Below are 22,576 nucleotides of genomic sequence, written 5' to 3'. Positions count from 1 at the left end.
CACGGCGAATATCTCCAGCTCTGATTTTATTTGATACATATAAGAGAAACATCATAAAGTAGGTTTTTTCAAACGAGTTTTATCAGTTTATTCAACGTTTAATGGGACTTTTGGAATTTTCCGTTCTTTGCGCCAAGAGATGGGAATGTTCGCGCCACAATGCTAGCCAAGGTTGCTAATTCGACAGAAGAAATTGACATTCTAAAACCAAACAACGATTTATTCTGGAAATAGGACTCCTTGTACAACATTCTGATGGAAGCTCAGCAAAAGTAAGACAACATTTATGATGTTATTTCGTATTTCTGTGTAATATGTTGATGCCTATTCTCCGCCGTGTTGGTGAGCGCTGTCTCACAATAACTCAAGCTGTATGTTGTGGTAAAGTTATTTTTTTTAATCTAACACAGCGGTTGCATTAAGAACCAGTGTATCTTTCATTTGCCATACAACAAGTATTTTTATGTAAAGTTTATGATGAGTTCTTTGGTCAGATTAGGTGAGTGTCCAAAATATCTCCGGACATTCTGGGCAATTGTTGCTACGTATTCACAATGTATAACCACGATTTGCAGCTCTAAATATGCACATTTTCAAACAAAACATAAATGTATTGTATAACATGATGTTATAAGACTGTCATCTGAGTTGTTCAAGGTTAGTGATTAATTTTATATCTATTTTGTCGGTTTCGTGAAAGCTACCTATGCGGTGGAAACATGGTGAAAATATGCGGTTGTGTGTTTGGCTATTGTGGTTAGCTAATAGAAATACATAGTGTTTTCGCTGTAAAACATTTTAAAAATCGGAAATGATGGCTGGATTCACAAGATGTTTATCTTTCATTTGCTGTATTGGACTTGTGATTTCATGAAAATTATATTATATGATATCCCTGTCCCGTTAGGCTAGGCTATGCTAGTCAGCTTTTCTGATGAGGAGGATCCCGGATCCGGGAGGGTGATGAAGTAGAGGTTTTAAGCTCGTCTCTCAATTTTAAAAAACGTGTCAATACTTTGCCCCTTGATAACCAGCGCACGTCTGTATGTTGTAAAAGCGTTACATGGTCGCTGCCCATATCATTGCATAATGCAGAAGATACATTAGAGTTCAGGGGCCTTGCTTTAACAAAGTTAACCATTTTCACTGTAGTGTCCAAAACGTCTTTCAAGCTGTCAGGCATTCTCTTGGCAGCAAGAGCCTCTCGGTGGATGCTGCAGTGTACCCAAGTGGCATCGGGAGCAACTGCTTGCACGCGCGTTACTACTCCACTAGGTCTCTCTGTCATGGCTTTTGCGCCATCAGTACAGTTACTAATACATCTTGACCACTGAAGTCCATTTGTCACAAAGCTGTTCAGTACTTTACAAATATCCTCTCATGTCCTGATTTCCAGTGGTTTGCAGAAGAGGATGTCTTCCTTAATTGACCCCCCATAAACATAACAGACATACCAGGAGCTGTGCCAGGCCCGCTGGGTCTGTTGACTCATCCAGCTGTAACGCATATAATTTACTGGTTTGTATGCTAAGCAGTAATTGTTTCAAAACATCTCCTGCCATGTCACTGATGCGTCGTGAAACAGTATTGTTTGATGAAGGAATTGTCTGTATAGTTTTTTTTGGCCTTTCTCCCCTGCACTGTCCCAGACAGATCTGCGGTAGCAGGAAGAATAAAGTCCTCCACAATAGTATGGGGCTTGCCTGTCCTAGCCACTCGGTAGGTCACCATATAAGACTCGTCTAGCCCCTTCTTATTAATGGTATCTGTTGCTTTTATACATGTCTTACTACTCGAAAGCCGTCTTTATTCTCGCTCAAAAATCTCCCGTGGCTTATTTTTCAAATTGTCATGTTTTGTTTCTAAATGTCCGCGCAAGAGTGAAGTTTCCCTCGAGAGTGTAACTGTTAATGTGATTGGATGTTAATTATTTGACTAGGCTACCTGTATTTGACATTGTGTTATTTTGCTGAACACTAGATGGTTTAATTTTATTTTTGTCAGTGAAACAAGGCTACTCAGGAGACAAAAAAAACTCACTCAAATGTATAGCTCCGTTAAAAAAATATAAATTCAAATGTGCAAGACAACCTTCTGAAGAAAAAAACGAATTATATATATATATATATATTTAAATGTGAATCACATTTTTATTTGGCGTACCACCGTTGGCATTGCACGTACCCCAGTTTGGGAATACCTTTGTCTAAAACAACCTTGTCTCCATCAAGGGATATGGTAGCCACTTTAGACCATTACTGAGACACACCCGTAGAGTTGCTGGAACATCCCAGCGAGAGCGCGACCAGAGCCCCAGTGAATAACTCCTGCCCTGGGGGCAATAACCCATGTTATTCAGTAACACTGTGGTGCTGACTGGGGCAGTGTGAAAGAGTTCTCTTCTGTCTATTTATTTATTTCTGTTAGTGTGACTCAGACTAGGGCTGCGTCCCAAATGGCACCGTACTACTTTGACCAGGACCCATAATTCTCTGGTCAACAGTAGTGCAAATTATAATATGGAATGCCATTTGAGACAGTGGGAAACCTAATCCAATAACAGACCGGCAGGACACACAATGGCCACTTTACATCGATACTCAATTTAAGCTCCTCGCAAAACAAGTCGTTCACTGATCTGATTTGTCGAGTGATGCCTTTTGTGCGAAGCGGCTCCTCAGATCTTGGGGGATTGCATTATGTGTTGTGTATGTGAGGGGAGAGGTTTTTTAAACTATAAACAGTGCCTGGGTTTTCCCCCCTCGAGTTCATTCAAATGAGCATCTGCCAGCCACAAATGTCACTGCCCGGTAAATCACTTTGCATGCCCGGTGCTGTTCACAAATGTCACTGGCCCGTAAATCACTTTGCATTCCCGGTGGTGGTGCAGTCACGGGATAGGCTGCCTTACCTGGTTGTCTTGGAAACCGTCGTCCTATCGGGTTTGGCCGTGGCTGAAGTGCTGGAAGGCTTGGGGGCAGCTGAGGCTGCAAGTCTGGAAGCTAGAGGAGAGGGAGAGCGAATGAGAAAGTGCATGAAGAGAGAGATGGGGGAGGAAAAAGGTGGAATGAAGATGAGGGGTGGGAGTGAGGACAGAGGACTGGGATGAAGGATTGGTGTAGTAGGAGTTGAGAGCAAATGTGTCTGCAGCCAAGCACAGGTGGGTTTGTGTGAGCTCTAAAATACATAGGACAGTAACTAACTAGACTCAACACGGGACAAAGGAAAACAAAAAGCTGTCTAACCAAAACATGATTAACAAGACTAAATACTCGGCAGTATGTTTGTGTGTGCATAGTCCTCACCTGTGGTTTTGGGTCTGGCCCCGGCCCCATTAATGGGACCAGCAGCAGGAGGTCTCCTCGTTGGACTGCCAGGACCCATCGCCGCAGTCCATGTAGCGTTGGTTGGCCTGGTAGCAGAGGTGGACCTGGGGACTCCGACAGCCTTCCTGTCAGCCACCTTAGTTTGGGTCCTGACAGTGGAAGCGGCGGCCGGCCCCACGGACCTCTTCGTGGCTGCAGCTGACGCTGGTGCTCCGGCTGTGGTCTTCTTTTTGTCCAAAGCTGCTTTCTTGGCCAGGTCACTGGCTGAGGACTTTATTCCATTGGCCATGTGACTTGGGGCCGTGCCCGGACGAGAAGTGCAGGGTCCTGATGCCGGACCCGTTGTGGCCTTGGTGCCAGCTGTGCCTGGCCGTGGTTTAGCCAAGCCCACGGTCTTAGCCTTGGGTTTGGGATCAGCTGCTACCTTGCCATTGGGCTCCTTGGACGCAGGGGGTGCTGTATGGCTTTCAGGCTGCGCTGTGGTGTTTTGGGTGTCTTCGGGCTGTGATGGACGGGACGGGGAAGTTGAAGGGGCTGGCTGGGCGGGCATCTCGTCAGTGGCCATCCCCTGGGCCGAGGGCTCGGCTCCTACAGCTTCTGTGGGCTCCATGGCAACCCCATCCGGTTTCATCCCTTGTAGGCCCGGCAACGGTCTCACTCACCGGATCCAGCGGCTCACAAACACACTGAAACCGGAGTGGAACCAACGTCCTGTCAACAACCTCACAGATCTGAATGGGGAGAAGAGAGATTCCGAAATGTTGACATTTCATGTTTGTTTATCATAGAACTACAAATACTGGTAGCAGAACTCAAGTATATTATCAGAATAGCCACACATGAAACCATGCAGTCGTAGACAAGTAGCATTTTAAAAACATTAGAACCAACGGATATACCATGAGGCACATGGTCTCACCGAGGAATTTGAAACTACTGGAAAAACAGGAGAGCAGCCAGGGAAGCCAACATGAAGATTTGTTTCTAAATTGCACAGTCACTCACACTGTCTGATAGTAATACAATGTGAGCATCACAGAGACTAAGAACAAAGCATGATTAAAACTGTCAGAGTACTATTAAAAGTTTGACATGCAATAAGAGATAACAAAATGTCCTCCAGCATATATCGAGAGTGAGGGAGGGAGAGACCGTAAGGCCTTGCAATTGACAGACCGAGACGGAGACAGGAAAACCAGGACCACATGTCCCATTTGTTTGTGATTCTGCTGCCCAGATACTGACCACAATGACAGCCAGCGATTACCAAGAAAAGTCAAACGCTGGTTCTGGGAGGCCTCAATGGACAACACTGTGTGAAACAAATGTAGAGCGTGGATGGACATTTGGGGGGGATGAGCAGGATCTGGAGCTCATTAGCCTTGCTGGAGCACCTCGAACCCTGGCAGGCTGCTTTCCCAAGCAACGTGGCCTCCTCTCCCCATTGCTGCTTTTTCTCATATACTCTACTTTCCACCACCAGCCCTCCCACCCACTCCTCCAAGCTCCCCCTGTCCAACTGCCCTTCTACCCCAGCACCAACAACAATAGTTCATTTTTCTCCAGTATCCCCCCCATTCCCTCACTCCTTTTTTTCTTAGCCACTTGTTCCTCTTTCCACTACTCTCCCCCCCGATACGCTCTAAGATATGTTCAGTCAACAGATGGTCTGGGCAGAAATCTGTGTTTGGAGCTCAACAAACAGGCTTGGCAAGAGAGGAGGAAGAGAGCGCGAGAGAGGAGCACACGCAGAAGAGAGCAAGAGTGAGAGGGGGGGGGGGTGCAAGAGATGGAAAAGGAAGGAGGGGAAGAAGAAAAGAGGGAGAGCGTAACAAAGAGAGGGTAAGTTAAGGGAGCAACGGAAGAAAAGGAAGGGAGAGCAAGAGGGGGAAGGGAGAGAGGAATGGAAGAGGAAGGGACTGGGAGAGCAGTAACATTTACGCAGAAGCCATCTGACTGATGTCATCATTAATAGTTTTTGACTGAAACTTCAGTGGAGCAGATGGAGAAACCTATAGAGGCCAAGCAGCAACTCTATTCAGTTACTTACAGTTGAAGTCGGAAGTTAACATACACTTAGGTTGGCGTCATTAAAACTCATTTTCAACCACTCCACAAATTTCTTGTTAACAAACTATAGTTTTGGCAAGTCGGTTAGGACAAATCATCACAGAGATTATTTCACTTACAATTCACTGTATCACAATTCCAGTGGGTCAGAAGTTTACATACACTAAGTTGACTGCCTTTAAACAGCTTGGAAAATACCAGAAAATTATGTCATTGCTTTAGAAGCTTCTGATAGGCTAATTGACATCATTGACATCATTTGAGTCAACTGGAGGTGTACCTGTGGATGTATTTCAAGGCCTACCTTCAAACTCAGTGCCTCTTTGCTTGACATCATGGTTTCCCGTTTCAAAAGAAATCAGCCAAGACCTCAGAAAATAAATTGTAGACCTCCACAAGTCTGGTTCATCCTTGGGAGCAATTTCCGAACACCTGAAGGTACCACGTTCATCTGTACAAACAATAGTACGCAAGTATACACACCATGGGACCACGCAGCCGTCATACCGCTCAGGAAGGAGACGTGTTCTGTCTCCTAGAGATGAACGTACTGTGGTGCAAAAAGTGCAAATCAATCCCAGAACAACAGCAAAGGACCTTGTGAAGATGCTGGAGGAAACAGGTACGAAAGTATCTATATCCACAGTAAAACGAGTCCTATATCGATATAACCTGAAAGGCCGCTCAGCAAGGAATAAGTCACTGCTCCAAAACCACCATAAAAAAGCCAGACTACAGTCTGCAACTGCACATGGCGACAAAGATCGTACTTTTTGGAGAAATGTCCTCTGGTCTGATGAAACAAAAATAGAGCTGTTTGGCCATAATGACCATCGTTATGTTTGGAGGAAAAAGGGGGATGCTCGCAAGCCGAACACCACAATCCCAACCGTGAAGCACGGGGGTGGCAGCTTCATGTTGTGGGGGTGCTTTGCTGCAGGAGAGACTGGTGCACTTCACAAAATAGGTGGCATTATGAGGGAGGAAAATTATGTGGATATATTGAAGCAACATCTCAAGACATCAGTCAGGAAGTTAAAGCTTGGTCCAAATGGGTCTTCCAAACGGACAATGACCCCAAGCATACTTCCAAAGTTGTGGCAAATTGGCTTAAGGACAACAAAGTCAAGGTATTGGAGTGGCCATCACAAAGACCTGACCTCAATCCTATAGAAATTTTGTGGGCAGAACTGAAAAAGCGTGTGCGAGCAAGGAAGCTTACAAACCTGACTCAGTTACACCAGCTCTGTCAGGAGGAATGGGCCAAAATTCACCCAACTTATTGTGGGAAGCTTGTGGAAGGCTACCTGAAACATTTGACCCAAGTTAAACAATTTAAAGGCAATGCTACCAAATACCAATTGAGTGTATGTAAACTTCTGACCCACTGGGAATGTGATGAAAGAAATAAAAGCTGAAATAATTCATTCTCTCTACTATTATTCTGACATTTCACATTCTTAAAAATAAACTGATCTAAGACAGGGACTTTTTACTAGGATTAAATGTCAGGAATTGTGAAAAACTGAGTTTAAATGTATTTGGCTAAGGTATATGTAAACTTCCGACTTCAACTGTATTAACATTGACACATACCATAGAGTGGAACACCTTGTCCCCAACTCTCCACACAAACCTCAGTTTGCTACTTATTCACACATTTTTATGTTTACAGAGGAATTTCTTTCCTTCAATACCGTTTGGCCTTGGCCTGTTTGAGTGACACATGAGGCCTAACAGCCTTTTAGTCCGGTCAATTGGCAAATGACTGGACTAAAAGGAAAATTAACAAACAGATCACTTGCGGGGATCCTGTGGAACTCGCTGGGCCAGTTTGATAGCAGACGGCCAATAGAACTAATACCAACACCCCTCCCCCGAAACACATGCACCCCTCAATCTCTCCCTCCAAACCAATGGTCTGACCCCTACTTCAACCAGAGAGGACAAACAAAAAGCCTTCAGTGCTTTTCCTCTCCTCGTCCTTCTGGCTCTAACTGCAGGCAGAAAGGCTGTTCGCCGCCACCTCCCTTTTCTCCTCTGTTACATATCTCCAGCACAGAGCAAGAGAGGGGCCAGGGAGGATAAAGGCACCATGAGGAGAGGGGCCAAGTTTGCAGCCTTCAGTCAACTGAGCAGGCCTACACCAGAGCTGCTAGCTATTCTTACAGATCTCTACATTATTCAATGCTATATATATATATATATATATATATTATAGCATACTTCAACTCTTGATGCTCAAGAGGTTTTTGTGAAACAGAATTTGTTATCAATGACTTGGCTGAATCAAGTTTGGATTATTGTCCATGAGTTAGAGGCCAGTAGAGTTTCACCAGGACCTAGTACATTGAGCATTATCATCAATCTAATTTGGGGAGGAAACATGGCTAAACTTAATTTACTAATTTGTCATCTCTTCACAATATCACAAGTTCAACTCAATACTCAGTGTTTCAAACAATGCGGCTACCGCATTTGGATGGGCTCTGACACCAATGTAGCGATGTAACGATGCATTAGGGAGATAGCGGGATGAGGGACGTCAGAGAGGGACGACTGCCAGCTAAGTAAATCCAGCGGGCAGCGCCAGTGGGCCGGGCAGGAGTCGGATTTAACGCAACGTCGCTGTATCCGCGTTCGGTGGACAGCAGCAGGATAAAAGGGGGATGTTTTGGCCTTGGGCAGAATGGGCACTGGCCTGGCTTTACTTGTGCCCATCGCGGGTCCAGCAAATGCCAGTGGCTGCTGACTTAACCACTAATGCCAGGGGCTTACCAAAGTGCAGCCTGTATCGCATTCCTTACCATGAACTGAGCCGACCTCTGGGTAGTGGTAGGTGGCATGATGGCGTCACTAAAACCCTACACATGCATATCAAGGGCTTTGTTGAACTGTAGCAAGGCGATTAGTGAGGGTGTTAGAGACTCCTCTGCGTCAGAGAAGCTAGCTGTAGTTTGTCCTATTTGAAACTATTGCACGGCATCTTTCTTAAAACCCCTCATCACCAAAATGTCCTCGTGACAAATTCTCTGGGAATTTCTGAGCTGCTTTCCATATCCCTGGCCAAGTCTTAGCATAGACTTGCAATTGGAATGATTAAAAGGGGAACGCCCACCAAAAAAACGATAGAATAAACTGCACGGTTGATAGATATGAAAGACGTCATGCATTTTTATGAAATAATGAGCCATTGTGCTCCCCTCCATTCATTTGCATAACAAATACCAGTAAAAAAAAAAAGGCTAATACCATATTCAGGACACAGCATGCTTACTTTCCAGCGAGCGCTGCAGCTAATATCACAATTAGCTCAATGCCCCTGGCAACAATTACCATGTGTTGGAAGTATGCAAATTCATAAGCCGGTTGGAAATTGCTCCCGGGCTGCAGTCTGACAACAGTGACTGGATAATAACTAGTGTCCAGGAAAACAAACTCTGCAAGTTCTCTGTTATTCTCTGGGTGTGTGGTTAACGCTGCCATCGTAAGCCTGTGGGGTGGGCTGTCTAGACGGAAGAAACTCGCTGCCCCTGTCTCTGTCTCATCTTTGCTGCGTTGCATCTTCTAACTCACCCCCCCCCTCTCGCTCTCTCGCCCCCTCTCTTTTTTTCTTGCAGTTTAATTACAGCTGTCTGCAATCATCCTACAGTGCCAGCCATGTTTTAGCCGCACAGCAAAATGGGTCACTTATAATACTCCTTTAATACAAACAGAGGGGGATTTAGCGGTGTTGAGAGTGGGTTGGAAATGCAGTCGGACTACAGGGAGAACGAAAGAGAAAAAGAGCAAGGGTTGGGATGGATGCTGGGGGTGTTACTGATGTCAGCTTAGTGTCATAACAGTCTTAACCACAGGTGAAAAATAGATTATTCTCTCTGCTAGCTCACAGAGGGAGGTGAACGGGGAGAGTGCGGAGGGGAAATATGAGGGGTGTTTCAATGATAAATCTGCCCTAAAGGTTTGAGGTTGAGGCCCAGTGTCGTGTGCACATGTGCTGGAATGCCTGGGGAGAGCTCGGGCCAGGGCGTCTGTCGGTGAGCCGAGCCACCCCGTCCACATTCCAGCTCTGCCGTCAGGCTCCTCAGGGTAGCAGCCTATAAACAGCTGTCACAGGAAGGGTGTGTACGAATATATACACTGAATAGTTGGTCCCATGTTTCATGAGCTGAAATAAAAGAACCCAGACATTTTCCATATGCACAAGAAGCTTATTTCTCTAAAATTTTGAGCACAAATTTGTTTACATCCCTGTTAGTGAGCATTTCTCCTTTGCCAAGATTATCCATCCACCTGACAGGTGTGGCATATAAAGAGGCTGATTAAACAGCATGATCATTACACAGGTGCACCTTGTACTGGGGGTGATAAAAAGCCCCTAAAATGTGCAGTTGTGTTACACAACGCCACAGATGTCTCCAGTTTTTAGGGAGTGTGCAATTGGCATGTTGAATGCAGGAATGTCCACCACAGGTGTTACCAGAGTTTTGTTTGGGATGCTTTGGATCAACAGTATATTCCAGTTCCCGCCGATATCCAGCAACTTGGCACAGCCATTGAAGGGGAATGGGACAACATTCCACAATCAACAGCCTGATCAACTATGCGAAGGAGAGGTGTCACACTGCATGAGGCAAATGGTGGTGACACCAGATACCAACTGGTTTTCTGATTCACACCACTACTTTATCTGAGACCAACAGATGCATATCTGTATTCCCAGTCCTGTGAAATCCATAGATTAGGGCCTAAATTATTCATTTAAATTGAATTACTTCCTTATATGAACTGTGACTTAGTCAAATCTTTGACATTTTTGCATTTATATTTTTGTTCAGTATATAAACTGTGTGAGAGAGCACAGGGGACGGTCAGATTAAGCATTCTTCTGATTCCACTGTGCTGTACAGAGTACTTGCATCATCTTTGACTACAAGACTGTGAACAATAGACCTCCATTTTAGACTGCACTGCCAAAGCAAACCCTGTGTCTGTGACCAACCTTCCCTGACTGCCCCTGTGCCTGACAGAGACAACCCAATTGAGCATTTAACACAGCGTCTGCTAGCTAAACTGGGCCTGGATGGTAGAGACTATGGTGTAACTGAGCTGTATAGCACCATGGGTGTTCGACAAACAGGGGCCTCAGTCTCTGGTTATTCATTAATGGACTGCTGTCTGACTGAGTGAGGCCTTGCTATGTGGAGGCCTCCGAAGTACTGGGGCTCTAGCCAAAGGAAACACAGGCTTCATTCAGTGTGTGTGTGTGTGTGTGTGTGTGTGTATAAAGGGGTATGACAGGAAAGGAGGGTGAATAAGGGAGAGAGTGGAGAGGCTTTAGAAAGACAGGAGTTTTGTAGGAGAAAAGAGTATCGGAGAAGGAGGGGTTTATTAGGGAAGGGGGTTTCCTACATAGAACTTCATTATTGGACCAGTTCCCTGCAGACAGGAAAGGGGCAGTCACTAGTCAAAGTCAACAACTGACCAAGTTCACCAGAAGTTACAACGCATTTTGACCAAAGCAGATACACACACCAGGGTCATCTTCATTAGGGAAAATCGTAGCAAAGCATTTTGCAATGGAAAACAAAAACTTGACCAATAAGAAATGCTGGTTCAGGTAATCCTTCCCCTTGTCAGTCCATTTTCTTCCGTTGAGTGCCTAATGAATGACCCAAGTCATTAACCTACCAACAGCATGAGAACACAGCCTCCTAAATACTTCCTATCCACCGAGGGGGGAAAAAAAAAATAGTTGAGCAGGGAAAGCCAGAACTGGCCTATCTAGACTGCCAGCCTGTCCAAAGAGGGAGCCAATATATTTAGTAAGAAGGGGAAGTTGAATGAACTCTTAGGATTGGTGGTGGAAGGGCGAAGGATGGGGTGAAGTGTGTGTGGGGTGTGGAGAGAGCGTAAGACTGTTGCTTCTTCTGCCCATATAAGGCAGTGTTGCAGAGTTCTGCTGCATCACCACAGAACACTCAGAAAACATGGCACGCAGAGAGATCCAATCTCCTGATGAAATCCACCAACACAAGACAGTCATTACTCACAGCGTAATGACAGGAGAGGCTCTGCTGAGCATATGAGCCCAGCTCTGTTCTCAACCCAGTTGCATGGCTGTCTCAGTCCTTCTCAACTAAATGAAAGATGCTGTTGTCATAGACATGGGAGTCCCTGCTCTCAATTTTGAAAATACAGCGAATCAACAAAAGCAAACCAGGCAGGTCACTAGTGATGCAAGTCGGTATTCGACATCCATCCATGTCTGAGGACGTCAGGAGATGACGTGGAAACCGGCCACTAGGGGCAACAGTGAGCAATGTTACCTTCAAGGAGGCTTTGGTTGTGTCAAGTGCAGCATGAGATTATGATAAGATCCTATATGGAGGCTGCAGTGGGCTCTATATAGGCTAGTAGGCAGGGTTTAATAAGGGTAGGGGTCGCAAGTGCCAAAGCGTGTGAGTGAGTGATGTCCTCGGCAGACCCAACTGGGGGGGCGGGTTGTTCACATCCCAACGCACTCTAACCACAACTGCCGCCTTCCTCCACACACTGCAAAAGAGGCAGGAAACCACAAACAAAACACAGCTCTACTCCAAAGAATTCATTCTGGGACACAGTGAGGGAGGGAGAGGCACTAGCATTTCCTTCACTGTCCCTGCTGGCGTCTGATAACAAAAAGGCGATGGTTGCCGAGCCGACTTTTTCAGGATCTTTAGTCTGCTGCTCTCAAAGATCCAGAGCTTCTGCATACGTGTATATTCTCTTTAGGTGCAGAGAACAAGCTACTCAGTGGAATGGTGCTCGTTTATTAAAGTTAGATCAAAGCTGAATCAGTGTCTGCAAGATCACAGTATTCTACATAACCAAATATAATAGCATAAAACTACTGTCAGACAAAAACACCACGCATTCAACATGATAATTCTTCAAGTTTTACCTGTGAAACGTCCATTGCAGAATGATTCTATATAGTAACCATTTGATCTCAATCAGTTTAATGGGGGATATGCATTCAGATTTTCTTCAGTTATACAGTGTTGTTTAGAAGTAGCCTACAGTGTTGTTTAGAATGATGGAGCTAACAATTTTTAGAGCAGATGGTGTTAAACTGTAGCATAACCTACCTGCGTATTTTGCTTAGTGGCACGCGCTGTTGACAGTCATTTTAAACTAATATGCCATTATATTTGGTTATGGTCAACACTGATTATATGATCATGCAGACATCGATCCAACTTTATTAAACGAGCACCATGGCCATTTGCCCAATGACTATGTGTAACGCAGGCCAACTAATGTTGAATAATACTTAACGTTACTAGTGAGATTCCAGTAACCAATCATATTATACTATATTGCTATTGATATGTTTAAGTTGACAGCCATTACAAATCAGCTGTCAGAAGCTGCATGACGAGCAGTTAATTTGAGCCAATCAAAACTCAATATTATCTTAGTCCCTCTCCGAACCACACGTTAATACACCAGTTGGCGCCAACATGCAAAAAAAAGAAGAAAAAAAAGCTAGACCGGAACGTGAAGAGCTACAGCCATTCCATGGAAGAAAAAAAGTTACAACTTCAACAATTTCAATAAAACTGAACTAAAGAGAGAACTGGGTATTAACACTCCCTCATCTATACAAACGTGCTGTGAAGGGATTGAGGGAAAGATTGACGCCAGGATTTGGTGAGTTTTCATAAGAAAAACGAGCTGCTAGCGATTAGGCTAGTTAAGCTATTGATAGCATTTTGTGCGTGTTCATACTGAACCAAGCATACGCACAAGCCGCTAACATTCATAGGCTGACTACACCGCTCGCGTCGCGTGCACGAGTGCACGAGTGTTGCAAAATATATTCTATATTATTCAATTATTGCACCAACGAGCATCTGCGTTGCCCAGGGCTAAAATAGAAGTCAGTTCTATTTCTGATGCAGGTTGCGCTGCAAGTCCTGCCTCCCCCATCTCCTCATTGGTTTATAGAAGCAGGTATCCACATGCCATCTCCTCATTGGTTATACCCACATGGGTGAGTGAAAGACGAAATAGGTCAGTGGCGGTAATGCACGTAATTTATGAAAGTTGCCAATCGCAATATAAAGTCAAGAGAAGAAAAAGCCTGGAAGGAGGAGAGATGACTAGAAACAATTCGGTTGACCGTGGATTAATCGGCGGAGTAGAGGACCTTGTGCATTTCAGGTAAAATAACTCAATGTTTATATCCCAGGACAAATTAGCTAGCAACAGCAAGCTAGCTAAATAGGACAAATTAGCTAGCAAGCGCAAGCTAGCTAGCTAAATTGCCATAAATGTTTAATGCTTTTCGAACCTGTCCCCAAATTAATATAATTGGTCCAGAGTTTGTTTTGATATTTTAACCTGTGTGTCATGATCGCGTTTGGTGTGGGGGGACAAAATAAATGTATGCACGATGGCACACGCGCGCAGCCGGTTTGTGTTCCGTGTTAGGCTAGCTCAGTTATCGATCAATTGAAATAGCAAACGTTAGTGATCATACATGGCGAACTATTTTAGTTTTCATACTTTCATAAGTGATTAACTAGTATCAATATCCATTTTGGTACACTTATGTTTTAGATGACTTTATAAGAAATTACATGTAGGTGTAAGCACTAGTACTTTCCATTTGCCCGGGCTAGTTAGTCTATTGTTCAGTCCACATGAGTCTGGTGCTGTAGTTAAAGTGTAAAGCATTTTGAGTAAGTTTTATCTTCTTATTCCTGTAAGAGAATGAAGCTAAGCACTATATTAATGGTTATATGAGAAGGTACTCATGATAGATATATATATATTAGTGTGATCCTGTTTGTAAAACAGGTCAGGTTTTCTGAGTATGGATTCAGTTCCACCAACGATGGCGAGCAGCCCGAACCCAGGACAACAAGAAGATTTGCATGTGAAGATTTATTTTCCTTGGAGAACAGTGAATTTACACTGCCATACTAAGGTGTGGTAGGATCTTTCTTGCAAGACATCATTGCATCATACATTGCAGTGGAATTGTTATAAGCACATGCTACACTTAAACGCCTTACAGTGTTAATTGATCAGCACAGTCACTCACATTTGATTCCATCTCATAGTGGTTTATGTCAATATTTGTGAATTGGTTTGTGTTTTATGTGGATTCATGTTTATTGTATTGCCATTTCAAACTTTGAAATTAGAGACACCCTCAGAGTTGGGTGCACCCTAGTAAACTATAGGCAGAATATATGGCCGATATCTAAGTGTGTTGTAAAGTTGATGCATTTCATTGATATTGAGCTCATTGTACAAATTTCACATATCAATATTTACTCAGTGATAAAAAAAAATTGTAAGTGTTTCTATCTACAAAATACAAGCCGGCATTCTTTTCCTAAATTATTCAGTTGTGTGGTTTTCATTTCTCACTACTGCTCCAGTAGTGAACCTAACTGGTCCAATAGAGTTTAAGCTTAAACATACAGTAGCCCATAGCGTTAAGCAATTGTTACATATGCGTCGCCCGAGTAGCCTCTTCTCCAAGCGTAGAGAATATATACATGCACAGAATCTTTTAGTGCTGTAGACTGAAGATCCTGAAAAAGCCAGATCCGCAGCCACTCCGTAACAAAAACAGGCCATGTTGGACAACGCACACACACTACTGTGGGCTCTCCCAATGAAGCTATGCACCGCTACCTTCCCATGCACACCCTATGTTGGCAGGCTCTTCACAGTGACCTGAGGGTGAGGGCAGGGTGCTGATCTCCTATGAGGCATCTCAACAGGAGAAACTCTCCCATGGAGGATAGCTTACTGACCTTTACCCTTCCATTTAACCAGATCCACTGGCACAATGGACTCAGAGTGGAATGGAATTACTCAGTGGGAATATGAGCTCATGCCGACCTGAAAAGCCATCGCTACTAACTGAAGCCCATGTCATCTCATCTGGCAGTGGCAGTACACTGAAGAGGTAGTGCTCATTTCAGTTGGAGACAGAATTGAAGCTTAAAACCCATGTCAATGACAAATCAAATCTCAAAAATGACCTATCAAATCCCTCTATGGCTAATCAAAAACAAAACACACAGGTTCCCCAAGCCAGCCAGCATTAAATGTCTTAGGGTACAATCCAAAACATGGGACCCCCTACTGGAGCCCTGCACGGGCATGTATTTTAAGCCCCCCAAACATGCCCAAGACATTCAGGCCCTATTGTTTCTGCCAAGTTTAAGGCCCGGCCCAAAATCAGAAATGACTTCCTCCATTAGTAAACCCTTTAGCTGCTACTCTCCATCTGACACAAGCTCCCTGCACTCCGAGTCAGTGAGTAACCATAGCAAGGGCTCCACTTGGGCTGCTCTGCTCAATGAAGAGACATGAGAGCAGTTAGCTGTAAACTCCGACAAAACGCAAGGAACATCGTTATGATCCTAGTCAGATATGACTGTACTGCGCAGCAGAGCACAAGCAACTGGCTCAGCTTCAAAATGTTAGAGGTCAATTTAGTGACACCCTGCCCATACCCTAGTTACTGATGAATAAACAGGCCCTAACCCGATGTATAATGTCGGGGTCCGTCGAGCTCAGGTCGGGTAGCGGAGCTCTACCCCACCAAGCGCCCCTTTCTTGCATCACCCCACCCCTTACTGGGTGTCCTCTGCACTAGGGGTCTTCTGGAAGCCCCGCCCCATGTATAGTTGGCGCACCACAAAGCTTGTTAACTCTAGACAAAGACCTGTATGATGTGTCTGCACAGTCCCACTTCCTGGATGACTGATGAGGCTGGGGCAGACCCCGTTGGAGACACCGGGGCACAAGGCCCCTTTGCCAACTTGGGTAGACCACAGATATACGGAGAGAACAAAGATGCTTCTAAGCTATTCTATGGATCAGTAGTGGACATCTCCAAGTCATGGAGGACTGCAGTGTGTGCATGCTCCTGTTCCAGTCCAGCTCCTATGAATAAACCCTATCCTGGTCTAATGAAAGACCATAATTAGTTGATTGCTTGGCTGAAGTATATGTGTCCTGCAAGCGCTGCAGCCCTCCAGGATTAGAGCTGCTGTCCCTGACATATAGGATGGACACAAAGCATTGGCTTAGCCATGCTAAACAATTCATTAGCTGGACTGTGTACTTAAACCACACGTTAATGTTAATTAATTCCATAGGGGTGCATGGAGATGTGCTAAGTGACTTTAAAGCACTCGATAACGGGATGAGGAGGATAAGACTGTGGCGAGTCACGCTACAGGCTAAGTGGATAGTTAGTGTAGCCAATTAGCCTTGGGGGAAGTCAGATGGGATAGCCTAACAAGGTAGTGTTAAGGGAAATCATAAGACAATGGGGTAACCTAGTCATTTAGCCTGGGGGGAATAAGAAGGAAATAGACTCGAGGCTAGCACAATCTGGTTAAACTGGACCAGGTTCAAAGCAGCACTGAGCCAGGTTTGGTCTGGGGGTCTCGTCAGGACAAGGCGCGAATGGGACTGAATGTTCTCGCAGGGTGGGAGATGGCAGAGGGGAGGTGTGTGTGCTGGTTGTCAGTGAGTAATCTGAGGATTAAAAGGTAACAGACAGGGCCCCATTGTCTGCCCCTGTGCCCACTGAGCCCCCTTTGTCCTGGGGCATAGAGGGGTGTATGGATTAGTTTAGCCAGGGCAGGGGGACAGGGGTAGCAGCTGGCACGCTTGGTTTTGGCCAAAATCCCACAAGAACAACCAGACCTGGGACAACAGGGCTCTAAATTCATAAGTCCTTGATTCTGCACATCTTCTCAACCCCCATTGGAGAAGGTCTGATGGGTTTGCGAAGGAGACAAGGGGATAGGTTGCAGGGAATCACTGAAAGACTAATTGAGATAAAGCCATGACAGACCAGGGACACCAGGCTTTGGAGGGATGGGGAGGGTGAGGCTGATAGTGGGACGGCTACAGGGCCGCTCCTCTCTGGGGATCGGGAAGAAAGTCAATAGTGGAAAGTAGCTGTGCTCTGTGGTGCTGCCGCCTAAGGGCCAGATCAGTTACCAGGGCTATGAGCAGCCAGGGTGAGCCCAGGCCAGATGGACTGATCCCATCGCGCCTGCCTGGCTGCCAGGCACTTGGGGGCACACACACCATGACTCTATTACTGAACACACAGACCTAGGTTACTCATGGGTCGAGAGGCAGACCAGAGCAAAACAGGATGTGTGTAACCAGCCACAACACACAACACAATGACAGCAAGGGCCGTCATACACACACCTCAAACCTGGGGGTCAACGCGTAACCACAAATCAAACCTTGTCCCAAAGCACCCCATTAAAACAAACCAGATATGGCTAAAGCCTATCGGGAGGGATACAGTGCGAATAGATTTGAATGAAGCCTCATAGGAAAAATATTAAATAAGTGGACTTAATAGTTCTTTGAGCAGAAAGGTCAGACCAGAACACACAGGATCTGACCAAACCAGATTCCTGAATGTGCTGAACACTTTGGCTCATAGCAGAGCACAGAGCCACATTTCACAATGCCAGGCAGCCACAGAGTCTAAAAGCAGTGTGTGTCCATTGCTTCGTGGCTAATAAAGAGAACGCTGAATGCCAAGGCACAGACCACCACAGTGGCAAGCGCTACAGCAGCACAACCAACCACAGCTTCCCACGGGACAGCCGGCAGCAACCCTTCCAGACTGGAGACCGTGTCTGCGTCCCAAATAGCACCCTACTCCCTATTTTTGGGTCCGACTTACTGAGACACCATAGAAACCAGTGAGAGAATGCATGATGAAACCTACTGTAATTGTATTTCACAGCAGATGTGTGCCATATGTAATACAGCAAATTGAGGGATTTTATGGCAGTTGATAGGGTAGATAATAGCTAGTCCCGTCAGGGTGTATGTAATTAGGTATTATATCATCTGCTCACTGCAGGGCAAAGAAAATGGATTTGAGCCCAGTGACCTTGACATGCATTGCGTAATATCTCAGCAGATGTTGCATTGATGCTTTCACATGGCCCCAACAATAACCAGAGCAAATAAGGGCGCATTAGCAACCATACAAGTGGAAAGCCATTTCAGTCAACAGCACACTTTTGTGACACCCGCACTCCCAATACTATTATTTAAGTGAATTTGTTGAAGGCACCCAACGAAATAACTCAGATACTGACCTGAGTTTTACGGCTGTATCCAATTTAAGCAGCGGTCCAGTCACGCGATCGGAAACAATGCAATGACAACCACCTGTATTTCTGTGAGTCTTAACTAAAATAGACAACTGCAGCTGCCCCAAAGGGCACCATGCTGACTAACAAGGGAGTCCAGACTACAGGAGAGGAACCATTTGAAGTGCACCAGTGCATTTACATACCAAGACTAGTTGGGTGCTAATCATGTTACATGACTCTCGTAGAAAGAACGTTAGTTCTACGAGGCTGATCTAAGGTCAGTTTTCTTTCAATAACTACAGCGATAAGGATGATTTTAGGGTTGGTAATACTGATCCTAAACCTGCACGTAGGGTAGTCTCGTCAACACAACCATAGACAAAAGCAGTGACTAGGTTATTTTTTGGCATAGGCAAACTACGTCACTGCCTACATCACTACTTTATCCGCTTAAAAAAAATACTGGCTAGCAAGATGGAGATCACAGAGGTTATTTTTAACGAGTGCATTTCACTAGTGGCTATTTTAAATTTTTATTTTATTTAACTAAGCAAGTCAGTTAAGAACAAATTCTTATTTTCAATGACGGCACAGGAACAGTGGGTTAACTGCCTTGTTCAGGGGCAGAACGGCAGATTTTTACCTCGTCAGCTCTGGGAATCGGTTCCTAGTCCAACGCATCAACTTCCTGCAAAACCACTGAAAACTTTGGTTTTGAATTGCAACGTTCTGTTATGTCCGCCCCGTAATTTGTTGGGAGAGTCCCTTGAATTTCCCCCCCTTATTGACGTAGTGTGATATAGTTCCTCTATGCCAAAAGAGCCCATAATTGAAACCAGACTCTAGTCACTGACTACCAACCTCTATTCTATTTAGATCTGACACTGCAGAGGTTTAGGATGAGGACAGAGGAAGTGGCGACCATACAGGGGAAGTGTTATTATCTTAAACCGGGGTGTCAAAGTCATTTCCCCCCGGGGGCCACATTTGGTCTTCAACGAGGTCTGGCAGGCCGCACAGAATTTGTTATATTAAAAAATTAGCTGAATATGGTCCTCCATCTATCGTTTCTGGAATTTTCAATGCACCCTGACATGTAGGTGATTATTAGTGAGCTGGACACATTCAAGAAACTGTTTGAATGTAGGTCCATTATAATTGACATTTGATTTGGTTTTAGTAATTTTAAAGTATAATAATAATAATAAGAGCATCCGCGGGCCAGATTGGACCCCCTCCCGGACTGCATGTTTGACACCCCTGATCTGGTGAACTTGTTAGGAGCTCAGGCTGCCATAGGCATCAGTGAGAGAGATGGTTTCACACCCCTGCAGTGATAATTCACACTCAGAGGGTTGCCTGAGAGGTCACTGCTGAGCGAGGACATACACTCCCCACTCAGGGTGGGCGAGAGGGTGTCACTGTCAAACCCCTGCAGCAACGTAACCTCTCAGTCAATGCGACACCCTGAAACGGATATATAACACACCCCTACAACAAAACCCGAAAACCAAACAAGATCACATTCACCACATTAGCAAAAAGGAAAACAGTCATGTCTCCTTTAAGAAATCAAATGACAATTTAACACAATTAACTCTTTCTTTCAGAATGAAATTAAACACTTGATCACTGATAAGAGGCCTGTTATCTGAAACAGAACAATTGATGACAACAGCAGACACGACCAGACTGATGCTGTTCGATAGACGTTCGAAATCTGATCAAGAATCAGTCATTTGATGGACTTCTGTTGACACCCAATCAGTGACATTGAGATGGGGCAGGTGGGATAGCATTCGTTGGCATGTGGAATGCATGTGCCCCATTACGGATGACGTAATATGTATTTGGAGCCAAAACCCAGATGACAGTATCACTGGGATCTGACATAGCCATCTGATGCTTCTGAACTCTCCCTCTAGCGCTGCCCAGTCTGTTGTCATGGGTGATATCTCTGGATGTGTATGTGTGAGTATGAAAACAGACAGCGATGTGAATCTTGGTGAGCAGTATAATCTAGCAGCCAGCCATCTCCAGACTTGGAGATACGCCAGAGAGACACTCCCGTTTTCACTGACGTGCTGTTGGTGTAAAAAGTAACTCAACATCTTCTTGTGATAGGGAAATTGTGATGGGCAGGCGCAGGCCTATATGCTTCTCTATCAATTTTGCGCACATTAGATTTTCAGCTGGATGTTAATGGTGTGTATAATGTGATATTGATTCAGCAATGTAACCAACAAAGACATTTAGACTACATACACACACATATAAATAAAAGAACAGTTAAGGATGCACTTTCGATTGGGCTATCAATCGATAATGGGCTCGCGCTCCACCTGCTCTCCATTAGAAAACGCAGTTTCATAGCAGAGTTTACCCGCGAGCCACAGAATTTAGCGAAGCCCAAATCATTAACGGTAAATTAACCCCGGTTTTGCAGTAGCCATTTGGGGCCCTCATTCTCAGAACAATGAGAGTCGGAGCTGGGGCATAATAGGGGGGAGTTTGGTGCCGAGGTTAGTCAATAAATTGATTAAATTAACATATAGGCTATATATACAGTTGTGTCCAGTCACCTAATGCGCCTTGACAAGGCTGTTTTAGGGAAAGGAAACCACCGCCCAAACTCTCCACCGACGTTGTAGGCATCACATCAAATCCAGTTAGAAAACATGGGCTTTCAACAACGAACGCTTGATCTGTGTAATTTCATGAGCTTTGTTTGGATAAAGTAGTAGCCATTGTTTAACGCGAAGCCAGCATGAATTAGCAGAAAATTATCAAATACGCCGAAATGGCAACAATGTAGCCAAGAAATTGCTTTTTGCAAGACGTTTGCTGGCTAGTGCTACAATGTATCAATTCTCACTCACCGTAAGAATGTCGAGGCACGCTTCGCAGCGTTTCCCCAAATTCTTTCAGGGACCGTCGTAGGCTACTCCTTTTTAAGGCTACTTCCTCGCTGGCTGGACAAAAACAGACCAAATATGTCGACGCAGACGTTATAAATTTAGAGGACAAACAATCAAACGTGCAGCTGACTCCCTTTACTGTCAAGCTTCACAATGAAGCTGCAGATTCAATTGACTTGTTCAAACGACGTGCATCCCTCCTTTAGTAACGTTCTTTGGACCACAGAAGCAGACCACTCTCAAGATGAAGAATCGAATGAGTGGAGTTACCACATAGTCGAGCGAGGGTGAAATTGAAGGAGAAGCATGCCCCCCCCCAAAATCGATTTCTCCAGCTAGGAACCAATGAAGAACATGGCCTGAGGTTTATTTAAAATAGGGATGATGTCATATGCTAAACCACTGCCACTCCTTTTATTTTCTGTGTGCGAGAGTGCCTTGCCCCATCCCTCACCCCCCCCACTCATACTCTGTGTATGAACTTCCAAAATCCAGCTGCATGGCTAATATTTAAACTACTGCAGGTCTACACTGGATGCCTGTAAGGCCAAACAAATAGGCTAGGCTACATAAGTATGTACACACAATAGTCTGTAAAGGTTCCAGTTTCAGTTGGTTCAAAAATCGATTTGAATGCAATTGATAGTTTCTTGATATCAATGAAGAATAGGCATATTTATTCAACTGAGAATGGCATTGTTCACAGTCCGGATTATGTCTTATTTATTAGCATAATGTCACTGTCTGATGAAAACCTTGTTACTCAGTTTTTGCAAAGCAGTAACTCAATGTGCTCTGAACATTTCATAACTCTACGACCATCGACATTTATTCAAAATAGCTTCTGAAGTTTAATAATCGGTATGTTCGTTAATGGGAAAATATGGTAATTTTATACATTTCCTGAAAAGTTTCTGTTCTGGAGATGTTTTCATCAGACAGCGACGATAAGGTGCATCTGTTTATGGCACTTATGAAGACACTGGGAGTGGCAGCTTGTTTTTGTTCCCTCAGTTGCAGCTGCTGGCTTTACAATAGGAATCAATGAAAAGACGAGGAACATACAAAGACTATGAGATTGACAGAAGGAGATTGAAAGAGA

The 22,576-nt window shown here is 44.7% G+C and overlaps 1 protein-coding gene across 4 annotated transcripts in view; it reads right to left on the bottom strand.

Annotated features, from left to right (window-relative positions):
* The window catches only part of LOC139567543 (nucleolar protein dao-5-like), a 41,618-nt gene extending 19,788 nt beyond the window's left edge, over positions 1-21,830 (bottom strand). For 3 of the 4 annotated variants that reach the window (XR_011673421.1, XR_011673422.1, XM_071388887.1), the window contains exons 1-3: positions 21,436-21,829; positions 3,306-4,057; positions 2,912-3,002 (exon numbers count right to left, since the gene is read on the bottom strand). Coding sequence is in view for 2 of the 4 variants with exons in the window: in XM_071388887.1 (XP_071244988.1) it covers positions 2,912-3,002; positions 3,306-3,957 (743 nt within the window). In the remaining 2 variants the exon portion in view is untranslated. Of the gene's footprint in view, positions 1-2,911; positions 3,003-3,305; positions 4,058-21,435 lie in introns of all 4 variants that reach the window. The other variant, XM_071388888.1, reaches the window with a different exon arrangement.
* Positions 21,831-22,576: the final 746 nt, after the last annotated feature.

Source organism: Salvelinus alpinus, chromosome 2 (assembly GCF_045679555.1).
Source record: "Salvelinus alpinus chromosome 2, SLU_Salpinus.1, whole genome shotgun sequence".
NCBI classification, from domain to species: Eukaryota; Metazoa; Chordata; class Actinopteri; order Salmoniformes; family Salmonidae; genus Salvelinus; species Salvelinus alpinus.
The sequence above is the reverse complement of the archived record's forward strand: the minus strand, read 5'-3'. Positions and strand labels throughout refer to the sequence as shown.